Source organism: Callospermophilus lateralis, chromosome 16, assembly GCF_048772815.1.
Source record: "Callospermophilus lateralis isolate mCalLat2 chromosome 16, mCalLat2.hap1, whole genome shotgun sequence".
Taxonomy (NCBI): domain Eukaryota; kingdom Metazoa; phylum Chordata; class Mammalia; order Rodentia; family Sciuridae; genus Callospermophilus; species Callospermophilus lateralis.
The window spans coordinates 56202611-56216189 of NC_135320.1; the positions used below are offsets into that span (position 1 = coordinate 56202611).

At 34.5% G+C, this 13579-nt stretch overlaps 1 protein-coding gene across 2 annotated transcripts; it reads right to left on the bottom strand.

The window, feature by feature from the left end:
• Positions 1 to 1284: 1284 nt before the first annotated feature.
• On the bottom strand, positions 1285 to 13159 carry Fbxo43 (F-box protein 43). 2 transcript variants are annotated; one of them, XM_076836398.2, is made up of 6 exons: positions 13084 to 13159; positions 8876 to 10358; positions 6438 to 6540; positions 3126 to 3128; positions 1637 to 1840; positions 1285 to 1533 (listed from the first exon to the last, which is right to left on the bottom strand). In XM_076836398.2, the coding sequence occupies exons 1-6, from the start codon at positions 13157 to 13159 to the stop codon at positions 1285 to 1287; spliced, it is 2118 nt and encodes a 705-aa protein (XP_076692513.2). The 2 variants fall into 2 exon arrangements, with proteins under 2 accessions (XP_076692513.2, XP_076692512.2); XM_076836397.2 differs by lacking the exon at positions 3126 to 3128 and having other exon boundaries at positions 8876 to 10364.
• Positions 13160 to 13579: the final 420 nt, after the last annotated feature.

Below are 13579 nucleotides of genomic sequence, written 5' to 3' on the forward strand. Positions count from 1 at the left end.
CAGCATTAACTAGTAAACTGGCCCAATGTAGAAGATGTTGCAGGAAGCAGAGACGGAGATCTTAATTAGGTTAGAACCAAACAAATCAAAAAGTCCCTAAAATTTAAAGATGGCTAACTTTTATTAAATACAACTAACATGTTATCATATTTATGTTTTGTCTTAAAAATTCCTTTGTGGAACTGAAAACGATAAAATTTGATTTAATTCAGAATTTATAGCTAAACAATAAATTAATATTAATGGCAGATTTTCCCACACATATCTATTTCTAACACTTTAAATCATCTTATTAAAATAGTGTGTGATAACTATATGAAAATCTGTGCATGCAGTGAGAACATGGATATGTATAACATACAGAGATTACCTAAACATAAGCTGAAAGAATGATGAAACTATTGTCAAATGTTTCCCTGGTCTTAATAATTTGTTTAGCAATAGAACTTATCTCTTTTTTATGGCTCTTTTATATGGAACATGCAACCAGCCTAAAATCATTTTTGGAAAAAAGGTATTATAAACCATAATGTATATTATAAATAATTTTGTACATTGTTTTATTTTAAAAACTATCTTTCCCAATCAGCACAAATTTGTCAAAATAGTAATACCTTGACTACACTGAATCAATGAAATCTGTTATTACAGTTAAAGAAATTTTAAAAATATTACCTTATAATGTGTGACTCACCGGGGTTTATTAATTAAGACTCCCATTATGAATAACCACATATTCCCCATAATTTACTTTTTTATGTCTTTCTATTTATCAATGTTAAGTAAATTTTACTTACTTGGAAGTCTATCAAAATATGCCAAATATAAGAAAGATTGAAATTATGGAGTAAATTTAACAGAACTTCTGAAAATACTTTATTGGTATTTCATTTCAGTCAAGAGTTCATTTTCCAAAACTATATGGTTCTAAGTTCAAAATTTTTAATATTATTTGAAAAACTTTTTAAAAAATTGATTGAAGAACATTTCAACATATAGTGATGAAATAGCAAAATACATATATATATATATAACAACATTAAAAGTTCTTTATTTAAAACACCAAGTTATTAAAATGGGTAAAAATGACATAGTAAAATAAAATTTTTTCAAAACTCATCACTTAAAACATACAAATAACATGGGTTATGATCTATACAAAATAGGAAATAAATCATCATCTGTCATTAATGGGAAAATTTGCATGTGTTCAAAATAGTCATAATTTTAAGTCAACAAACAGAACATTGCATAGAGGGAATGCTTCTTTTATGTTTCGTCTCTTTAAAGGCGTTTTAAATTCCGCTTACTCTGGGCACTTCCTGGGAGAGCATCTTTTCTATTTCTTGGCTTTGCTGTTCCTCTACTACATTCTTCAGACCCATGATAAGCACACAAACACAACACGCAAAAGTCAAAACCACAGGCTGTGCGGCTACACAGTCCCCTTTTCTTATATGGCTGGTACTTAGCAGGGGATTGGCACCTTGGGCAAGGTTTTAATGCTTCATCAATAAAAAGTGTTTTGGCAACCTGCAGTGAAAGCACACACACTAAATCTCCTGGTGTCATATAGAGAATCACTTTATTTCAAACTGCAAATATTTATTTCTAATAATTTATGATAAATACCTACCTTAACATATTCTTCCTGTTTACTATTTAAGTGGTTAACTGAAGAGCTTGCTATAGGTGTCAAAATTTCTCCCCAAGGAGATAAGGTTGGAACTTGCTCTTTCTGAGAACTGGGTGTCTTAGCCTGAGCTTGTACTGATCTTAAAGCTGAGCGATTTAAAAGATGGAGGCGAGTGGCAGCATCTTCAACATTTAATACAGCCTCCTGTGGTAAAAGATGAGAGGAGTCAACACCACACTATCCAAAAAAGTTCCCAGAGAGAAGAGCTTTCTGATGGATGTATATTTAAGTGTTTAAAATGTGGCTATACCACTAGATTTTTCCCCTAGACTTTAACTCCCCAAAAGTCTTTCCAACATTTGAAATATAGTCAAAGAAATGTAAGAAGAAAAATTAAAACAATAAATTCTAACGTTGAATTTATATCCATTTTTTTGTAAGCCTCGATTTTGCAAACATTACTTGTAAAGGGCTGGATAGTATATATTTTAGGCTTTGTTGTCCATGCAGTTGCAGCTACTCAGTTGTGCTGTTGTTCAGAAAGCAGCTGTAGACAATAAGTAAATCAAAGAGTGGGGCTGTGTTCCAATAAAACTTACTTTAAAAATATAGGTGATAGGCAGGACTTGGTCTATAGATTGTAGTTTGCAATTCCTGTTTTAAGCCAAGGACTAGGAAGAGGAGAATCTTTTGAAAGTTTGTCATGGGATATCATGGAATTCTCTGAAGGTTTCTTACCTTAGCCATATGTCAGAAGAACTATGAGACTGGTTTTGTCATAAAACCCAATTTCTTTAGCTGAATTTTGCAAATACCTGGTGCAGATTCATTTTTACAATTAAGTTTTAATGGCTTTGTTGTCAAAGGAGAAAAAAACCTCCCTCATCTGAACTGGATTCCCACATTTTTCAAATTTCAGTCAAGAAATAATGAGCTTGTATACCTTGAAAATATATAATTTCTATTTTCAATTATACCTCAATAATGCTGGAAAAAAATAGAAACAAACAATTAAAAACAAAAAGAAATCTTTTTCAATAAGTAATTTGTATAGCCTTTTATTTTGTTAAGAACAGTAATGGGAAAAATGTTTTTTTAAAAAAAATGACTTTCTTAACCAATTATCAAAATAAAATGCACTATAGGTAAATCTCCTTCAATATCTAACTATAATTAGGCTTTGTTTCCTCTCCCTCAATAGTGTCTTTAGCCATAGTTGGCTTCTAACTGTGGGGAGAATTAAACTGTGAGAAATTATAATAGGATAAGTATAGGAAAAGCAGATAGTGGGTCATGAAAAATTATGTGATTAACAACTTAAAAATATAGGCACAGAGTAATGAACAAATATTGGCCTTCAGAAATTAGGACAAATACATTTGAACATGTTTAAATTATCCAAGTGCTCAATATAGCTTTTATATTACACTTGAATAAATAATTTGCAGCCTAGAGCACAGCACATAACCCAAAAGCACACTAAAAGAACACCCTTTGGATTTCAGTGTAGTTGGCAAACATGGTGTACATGCACCCCAAAATGAATAAAGATATGTTGTTGAAGCAAATTGCAGTCACAAAAGAAACATTCAGTCATTTAATAAATATTTATAGAACACTTAATAGGTGCCAAGTGAATAAAACAGGCTAATCCTCATGAAGCTTAAAATGTGTGCTACTATTTTTGAACAAGAAGTAAAGCAGTCAACAAAAGCACACATTCACAAGTGCCCAAATTTTTCAAAACATGGCTATCATTGCATTACCAGATAATATTTTAGTGTGAGAGTGGAATAATTTAATGGTTGCTCTTTTCACAAAAATGAGAGAACAGAGAATAATTAATTAAGAAATGCAATGGAAAAGGTGTGGCATTCCAATTATAGTACTCATTCTCACTATTCCAAAGCTGACAGACAAAATTGAGCTCCTATTATGAGCACCTGATCTGTACTTTCTAATTTTTACATGCAGGAACTTCCAGTCACACATTTTTTTGTTTGTTTTACACAAAAAGTTTTCAGGAGCTTTTAGGCATGAGGAAAATCACAACACAACATTGTTTCATAATTTTTCTGTTTAGTTAGTGACACATTAAAATAGGTTAGGTAGAAAGCAAACAGTCCAGATGGGAATGAGGGGACATAGGGCTCCAGGAAGGATACCTCTGAGGAAAAGAAAGAAGAGGTAGAATACCTGGTTTTAGACTTACAGAGAGGAGACTTTCAGTTCTGGTGGATAATGGGAGATGAATCGGGGATCTGTACAGAGAAACACTGAGCAAAAAAGAGAAAAACTGGGCAATTATTAACTCTGGGGATGGGGGAATTACATAGGAAATAAAAGGTAATCATAGTGCACAACTCATAATACTCCCAATACTGTCTCAATGATGTCAACACCTAATTCCAACTCATTCTCATATAGTGGTACAATTACAGTAATAAGGTAGAAGAAAGGGAGAAATGAATTTGGGGTGAGGAGGAGGTAGCTAGATAGTGATAGTAGTGGTCATATCTCTTTTTTATCCAGAATTACTTGGAGGGGTTGCCAACGGAACCCCTTTTAAAAAATGCTAAAAAGAAGGGCTGGGGCTATAGCTCAGTGGTAGAGCATTTGCTTCACAGGTGTGAGGCCCTGGGTTCGATCAGCACCAATAAAAAGAAAGATAGATATTGTGACCACCTACAACTAAAAAAAAAGAAATCAGAGGTTAGAGATCTAAACTAATCCCTCTACAGAAAAAAAATAATAAATATCAGTCAAAGCATTTAATTTTGCTGGGTGTGGTGGCGCATTCCTATAATCCCAGCAGGTCAGGAGGCTGAGGCAGGAGGACCACAAGTTCAAAGCCAGCCTCAGCGAAAGGAAGGCACTAAGCAACTCAGTGAGACCGTGTTAATACAAAATAGGGCTGGGGATGTGGATCAGTGGTTGAGTGCCCCTGAGTTCAATCCCTGGTATCCTCTCCCCCCAAAAAGCATTTTAATCTAAAATTGTGGAGGTCAAGACTAGAAAAGTTGAAAGTGATTGCCTTGATGGGGCAAGAATTGGAAGCAGGAAGTAGGAAGTAGGACAGGAGAATATCATGTTTTGTTTTAAGCCACAATCCATTTTCATTTTTTAAATCTTTTAAAAATGTATTACTTTGAGTTTTAAAAAGCAAATAAAAAAACTTTTTTGAAAAAGGCAAAATGTATGGGGCTGGGGTTGTGGCTCAGCGGTAGAGCGCTTGCCTAGCATGTGCAAGGCCCTGGGTTCGATCCTCAGCACCACATAAAAATAAAATAAAGATATTGTGTCCAACTACAACTAAAAAAAAAAATATTTAAAACAAAGAAAATAAAAAGGTAAAATGTATACTATATTTTAAGAAACCACTTTTTTTTAAAGTCATGACTAAGAAATGAGGATATTTTATCCAGGATTACTTGGAGGGGTTGCCAACAGAACCCCTTTCCTTCCCTGGAGGTATTAAGCAGTAAATGGAGCTAAAAGTTTAAATATTAATAGGTACTTGGTTTAAAAATAGGTGTTTTAAATTCTGCCTTTAGTATATAAGTCAGCACTCTGAAAACATACATTGAAAAAGCAGTTAATGTTAATATCTTCACTACATAAGCTCCAGGAGCCAGCAGCTACATCAGTAAGTGCCAGCAGTTCTGAATAAACCTAGGCAGCATCGCAGGTGAAAAGGTAAAACTTTTCTTCAAAGTTCCTAATATTTCCCCGAAATGAGAAACCTACTAATCTGTATTTAGTTGTTCATATTTAATGCCATGCTTCATCTCAATTATATTCAATCTAATTGTAAAATTTTCTTACAATATGTTATTAAATACTTTTTACTAGAACAACACTTAAGGTAGCAAACTCTCAAAAGAGTTTCTTTGGGTATTCATGCCTAAGAAAGGTCTCTAAGTTGAATCTATTAAAACATATGGGTGGCAGTCATCAGGCGTCTGTTATACAAAGTAGTGTCCCTGTGTAGATAGAATTCATCAGCTTTGGTTAGCCTTTTCATGTCACTTCAAAGACAGACCTCAAATCCTCAAAGGAGTATAAGTTTATAGTGCTTCACAAGTACTCATCTGCCAAGATCACCTCTAGGCCTCTACATGTGTCATTCTCTTAGTTAATTGCTAATTTATCATTTGGTCTGAGGTGCACTTCTTTTAAATGTCCAGTATAACTCTGGGCTTCCCCTAACTTGTATTGTTTGTGTACATGTTTATTTGTATCACTTCCAGGGTAAAAGCTCCAGGAGAGCAGAGACCATTTCAGAAATTACCTACCACTGTAATTTGAACAACTGACTACTGTCATGTAATATGCACTCAAAAGACTGGATTTTAAAAAATGCTATAAAGAGGGGCTGGGGCTGTAGCTCAGTGGTAGAGCATTTGCTTCACAGGTGTGAGGCCCTGGGTTCGATCCTCAGCACCATATAAAAAGAAAGAAAGATAGATATTGTGTCTATCTACAACTAAAAAAATTTTTTTAAATGCTATAAAGATATTGATTTATGAGTGGGATCTAGTACATCATTGGTATTCAGATGTTATTAACAGCAAATCTGCATAAATTGCAACAAAACTCAACAAGATGTTCTTGGTGCTCAGTTATCTATTTGACTTTATAGATGGCGTGAAAGGGATTTTGGAAAAAGTAAAAAGATTATGATTGAATGTTTGCTAAAGGGAAAGGGTTAAAATATAGCAGGAAAACTAAATTAGCTTTTCCACGAATGATTGGATATTTATATAAATCCATTTTAGAAAAGCACAATGTACATTATTACCTCAGAATTTGCTTTCAGTTGTGTGATATAAAATTTCCTCCTCCGATTTGCTTTTTTATCTTGTACAACAATTTCACGCCAGTTTTTGCTGACTTTCCAAACACTGAAACAAAAGATCAGTCCTTACAATTGAACGTATTCTGAAAGATTATAATTTTTCATAGATGGTAAAAAATAAGATTTTGGACAGTAAAATTAAACTAGAAAGTTACATTAAAAATATGACTTGATCAACATCTGGTCTCATACTAATTCACCCTATGAAAGACTTCCTGATAAATATTAAGTATATGTTAGCATTTTAATAGGTTGCCATTTCATACGTAGTCATATAAGGCCAAAATGAGTCCAGTGGGAAATTAAGATAAGTGACACTAAGATTCAAAATCTGGAATAAAACATGCAAGCAAATGATTATCATCTGTAGGACAAGAATTTTAAATTGATTTCTCCTATTGTGGTATTCAACACATCTCTTCCATTTTACCTAATAAACATAAGAAAAATTAATCCTTCACTGAAAGCAATAAGTGCCAAATAATAGACACGATTGTGAGTAGCACCAAAGTTCCTGTTTTATTCAACAAAGTTCAAAAGAACGAAGCATCTAAAGACAGTTTTCATCCAATGATTGCTATTATCAATAACTTCAACTATATTAATTATTAGATAAAAAGTAATACTTTGACTATTAATCCAGTCTTTTTAAAATTACTCTAGCAAGTCATTCAGAAGGAATAAAGTCAGAAGAAGACTGAAAAAAAGCAGTTGCTCATTTTAGAGGGCCCAGGTAATGCTCAACACCATTATTCTTCCTACCAAGGCCACTTGAGTTGCCATTGCCTTTCTCTAAGCCAACAAATGTGCCTTACATAGTCACCCATTAATGAGGAAGAGAGTGACATAATTGGGTATTCTCCACACCCATTTCAACTGACCATTATTCCTCACACTGCCAAGAACAGCACTGCTAAGGTTATAGACACAAATTCTGCAGTACAAACACAATAAATTTGGATAGTGGTACGAAGAAGTTATTGTTAAAATATAAATGTCAACTGCTCATTCAAGTGAGCACCCTAAAGTATCACCCAACTTTTAATTTTAACTGGGTCATATCCAAATACTCTAGCATATAAAAAATTATCATTCCTATGTTTTGGCCATCTCCTTAATTGTTTAAAAAATAATTTATCTCTTGAACATTTTTTAAAAGACAAACCTAAGGAAAGCCTAACATGTTTGTTATCCTACTTGGGATATTTGTTTGTATCCTACCAAATACATTCTCTATCAAGTTTATTCTGAAAGACCTTAATCATTTACATCGGATGAGAAATGAGAGAGCTCAGTTGTAGAGCTAGATCTATTCTTGTCTCCCGAGTGACTTCAAGTGGGTCACTTAACTTCTCTATAGAGTTGTTTCCTCATCTGCAAAATAAATACTTAGACTAAATATTTCAGAATACTTCCAGCTATGAAATTCTACAATTCATTACAATAGCCTATAATATTGGGTGGGGGCGGTGAGGAAGGGTCTTTAGGAGTAGTGGCCATAAAAACAACAAGGATGCTATGAACCAAACCCTTGGCATATTCCCATTAAGAAAGAGACTCACTACCCTCCTGTACGTGCCTACCCCCACCACTTAGCAAAAACCTGTTCTGTGTGACTTTCCTCCTTCCTGGCCATGACATTACTGAGGGTCCTGTCTTCTGACAATCCTGAAATTCCTTCACATCACCAGCATGAACATTCTTCCTTTAGTCTTTGTAATTCTAGTTCCTGCCTTCAGTAGTCCTAAAGGTCTGTCTGTTCTAATTATGTAGCATCACTCAAACTACTGGGATATCTGTGAACACAAATTCTTCAGTTCGTAATCCCCAAAAGTAATTAATTTATTCTGCTGTGTTAGCAATGAAAATGAAACAATGCATATTCCCTTGACCTCTGGAAAGACCAAACCCCCAAATGAAAGCTAACTATTATTCTTGGATTGTAGAGCTTGGTTTAAATAATTAAATGGTATCCATTGTATGTGGTCATTTCTTACTAACCACATTCTTAATATTTCTTACCAAATGTTAGAACTTAAATACAATTTGTGTCCAACAATAGGATATTAATTCTTAATTCATCAAATAATCTGTGGAACAAAGCTTACAATTTTGAAAATGTAAAGTTCAACTTTTAGGAATTCTCTTTTTAAATGAGGGACAAATTCTATCCAGAAAAAAAAAAAACTATATTGTTGCTTCTAAAGCAGGCTTTAGAAGAAGAAACTATACTAGCAAACTCTACTGGGAAGGTTACTTAAACAATACAGTGTAAGACAATCAAAGACAGAAACAAACACATGAAAAACAGGACACTCAATTGAGAAAAACTTTTCAACTTAAAAAGTAAAAGCAAATTTTATTTCATAAACTTTTCTTACCTGTACAGGCTCTCTGCAGTCAAGGAATCTAAAACCATAGCAAGAATATGCCTTAAATTTCTATACTTTAATTCTGTTAAGATGTCCAGCTGTTCTATACCCATCTTTTTGCCAATCAGTCCTGCAAGAACAGATTGCAAGGTGGCAATTTTTTCCCCATCCCTTTCTTCCAAGAATTCATGGGCATCCTTTTGCTGAAATCTTTTCCTTTTGTTTTTCATGAAGAGCTCATGCACTAATTGCAAGGCTGGGGTTCTTGATAAATTCTCAAAGCTTATGGTCAAATCCTCACTCTTATTATCACAGCCCAGCCCACTCTCTGAGGTGCTTGAAGTGGTCAAGAATCTCATTTCAGGGTTGGAGTGGGTGATCTGCTTTTCCTCCTCTGTCTCTGACTGTGAGCCTTGCTCCTGAAGAGTGGACAGTCTTCTCGACCTTCCAAGACGCCTTGACTTTCTTATGGTGTCCCCCAATTTGAGAGTCCCCTTATGATTCTGGAATAGTTCTTGAAAAGAACTCTCCTGGTCAGAGAGGGAATCTTCAGACTTCTCCAAGCTAAGTGAGTTGAAACCACTGTCTTCAGGTGTTGAAACATTGTGTCTCACTTCCGCTGAAGGAGAATGTGTTTGACTTGCATTAAATTTAATATTTGCTACAAGATTACTTACTGGAGTCACAAATAGGTCCTCATCTGTTCCACAGGTTGTTCCACTACCAGAGGATCCCAGAAGTGCAGGATATGTATTTTCATCATTAACACTTAAACTACTATCACTAAAGTCATGTGTGATAGAATCTTTGGAATTATTGCCCTGAATTGGAGATATACATTCAACTTCAAATAGGTCACAATCATCTTTAGAATCATCAATTGTGGAAGTCTTCTGTTGAGAAAAATTTAGTCTCAAGTTTTGACTGCTGGATGTCACTTCTTCTGTTTTTAATGTGCTAGTAACTAATGGGCTAAAATCATTTTGCCTGGGAAAATCTGTGGCACTGCTTGGGATCTTTTTTTCTAAGTTGAGAACTTGGCTTATACTACTTTCTAAAGAACTGTTTCGTGATTCAAAGTCCCCCTTTAGAAGAGAGAAAGACATATTCAATCTTCTCCGCAGTAGACACTTTTTCCCACTGACTTTAGGAGTTTCACAAAGTTCTGGGGTTTTCTCCATTTCCTTCCTAGGAAAGACACATTTCTTTCTTTGAGTGGGAGACTCTAAAGGATGTGTTAAGCCTAGGTTTAAAGTTTCAGGGTGCTCATGGGTTACTGTTGGGTCTTTTTCTTTGTTTCCCAAAACTTCTTTATCTGCATTATTAAAGCAGAAAGATTTTGACAACTTGTTATGGTCACTATCTTGAAAGGAAGATGTGGAACAAGAATGTCTGAAGCTGGAGCACTTGCAGTTGATGGTAGGAGAGTCCACCTGACTTCCTGTTCCAGGGCTAGCTTGATCTGAGTGCCTTTGTGACATCTTCAAGCTCTCTGTTTCTAAAAAGTGAAAACAAATTTATTCTTCCTTTGAAATGACTACCCAGGCTGCTTACACCAAATATATTGTTTTGAGTACAGATAATATTAGAAAATTGTGTGACAATTTGTTACTTTGAAAATCAAATCTACACAATATACTGATGTGTATCCTACTTAAGCAACTTCTTCTTTTACACCTTAATTTTTTCTTAATATCTACATTTTGTTTATTTTTATGTGGTGCTGAGGATTGAACCCAGGGTCTCACACATGCGAGGTGAGCACTCTACCACTGAGCCACAATCCCAGCCCACACCTTAATTTTTTTAAAAACATTTTTTTCTTTTTAGTTGTAGATGGACCCAAAATCTTTATTTATTTTTATGTGATGCTGAGGATCGAACTCAGTACTTCACACATGCTAGGCAAGTGCTCTGCCAGTGAGCTAAAACTCCAGCCCTTAAAAATAACTTCTTGATGTCATAATACCCAAACCTGAGATTATAAATATTCATACATTACTTTACCAGCCATAGTCCAAGCACCATGCATTATTTCTTGAACTACTAAAAAAAAAAAAAAAACTCTAGCAGTCTCATTTTTATTTTATTATTTTATTTTATGATTACATAGAATGAAAGTACATAATTTTAGTTTTAATATTTTAGCTTATTCATACTTAGCTATATTTGTCAGGTGGGTATTTCCTTTAAAAGTGTTGTGATGTAAATAAAGCTACTTTAAAAACACTATATGCTACTTTTAAAACATGTCTTTGGGAATGTGTCAAATAATGAATGTTGCCAATAGTCTAACTATAATTAGGCTGATCACACATATAACAGAGAAATTCAGTACTCATAACTATAAGGTCATAATTTATAAGATCAGAATTACAAAGACTTTGGCTCATTGATTACTAATATATTTTTCTTGAGATAACCAAAATGAACCACTGCACCACAGTACAGGGCCATTTCAAACTTGATATGTTATGTTTCAGTTTTCTAAAAAATATTTAGTTTTTAGTTGTAGATGGACACAATTGATTTATTTTTATGTGGTATGCAGGTTTGAGCCCAGTACCTCACACATGAGCTCTATCACTGAGCTACAACCCTAGCCTTTATGTCTCAGTTTCTAACTTTTTAAGACATAAGGTCCCATTGCAGGCTTAAAATCATAGATAATAGGCAAAAATCCACCCTTTATAATACTTTTGAAGTAGGAAATAAGGGATTCAAATCAGTTATTTAAAGAAAACATTTACTTAGCAAGTATATGAGTAAGAAACAACAGTAGGAAGTATTTTACTCCTTAACCTTTTCAACAGTATTATCATATTCCTTCTTTATAGAAACTTGAATTAAGTGTTAACTCAAAGGAAGGAAGCTAATTTGGAAAGTTTTTTTTAATATTTTATTTTTTAGTTGTAGTTGAACACAATACCTTTATTTTAATATGGTGCTGAGAATCAAACCCAGGGCCTTGCATGTGCTAGGCAAGAGCTCTACTGCTGAGCCACCACCCAGCCCCCAGAAAGTTATTATTTTTATACATCTCCATATATTTCAAAGGACACTAAGAAAATTACTACTTGAAAATTTTCTCCAACTCAAATGCATGATTTTTTTGCAATTGAAAGACCATTAGGAAATAAATTTTAGTTGACATTATATAATGAGATAGTAATTGATTTATGCCTATGTTAAATTAGTTAGATATATCAGTAAAAGAGCTGGGAATGGTGGCCCACACCTGTAGTCCCAGCAACTGGGGAGGCTGAGGCAGGAGGATGGCAAGTTCAAAACCAGCCTCAGCACCTGATCGAGACCCTGTCTCAAACAAAACAAAACATAGTGAACAAGCATGTTACATAAATAAATTTCTACACTAAACACAAAATTATTTCTTTATGGTAAATTGATCATTTATACTGGGCCAAATAGCTGACTTTTGAGATCTCTACTCCTTGATAAATCTTACATATGTCTCCTCATGATCACTGTTAACTTCTGCACATGCTTAGGAGCCAAGATGATCAAGCTTTGCTTTCTACAACTTGCAATGTATTTTAAAACATTCTTTGTCTTCCAAATATTAAATTAATAAGATATTATGTGTTTTCAGGTTACTTTTTTCCCACGAATCTTCTATTAAGAAACAGTTTCACTCAATTTTTAGTTTAAAAAAAATGGTCAAGGAGTTTCTACAGTTAAAAACAAATTTATTCTGCTACTTCGCCACTAGGTGTCTCACGATGCTAGAATATGGGACTTTGGAAATGGGATGTTGGAAACAAAGTGGAGTCCCAGAAATCCCTCTCCTTCAAAACCAGTTTTGTTTTTTTCCCCCTGCTGTCATCATTTTCATTTACCCCAAAACACTGATCTCAAAACTTGGTTCTTCAAAACTTAACCTTAAAATTATTCACCCCAAGTCACAGAATGCCCCTTGGCTTATTGTACTGACTCAACAAATCACGAAGTAGTCTCTTGGATATTCTTTTTTATAAACCAGGCTTCTGATAAAGAGCTCAGAACACGTATCTAAAGGCTTTTAAAAAGAAAACACCTACAATTTATGTTATATGCATGTACAAATACAGCATAATGAATCCTATTACTGTATGTAATTACAATGTGCCAATTAAAAAAAAGAAAGCACCTATTAAATCATGGATATTTAATTATGTTAAAAGTATATTTCCTTTATTTGTTAAAGTGGAAAATCTTACCATCAGTAAATCTTGAACTCCTAGATGTCAAAGTTAGGTAGGCTTCCAAACAAGAAAATCTCTCATTAAAACTCATGCCAAAGTAATGTCACTTAGAAACTTCAGTTTGAACAATTAATTGAAACGTGCAGAACATAATGAATGCTAAAATTGGAAGTATACATAAAATACATGCCACAGGGATTAGACATCACGCTTGAAAAGGCCTAAATCATTTTGAATTTCCTTCAACCCTTCAGACAACAGTACTCTTAATATTCGTGTTTTCTCCAGTTACTCTTGGCAATGACTGAACTTCTCAAACCCAGGTTTCTGCAAAAGCAGCTTGAGCTGCAGCGCTGCCTTTACCCTCAGGTGCGATTAGCTGGTGGGTGGGTAACGGTCTCACCAGAGCGCCGAGGCCGGCTGGTGCCGACAGGGCCGCGAGGACGTCACCTGGAGCGGAGGGCGCGGGAGGAGAGCTGGTGCCCTGACCCTCGCTAGTCCCCGCACCCGG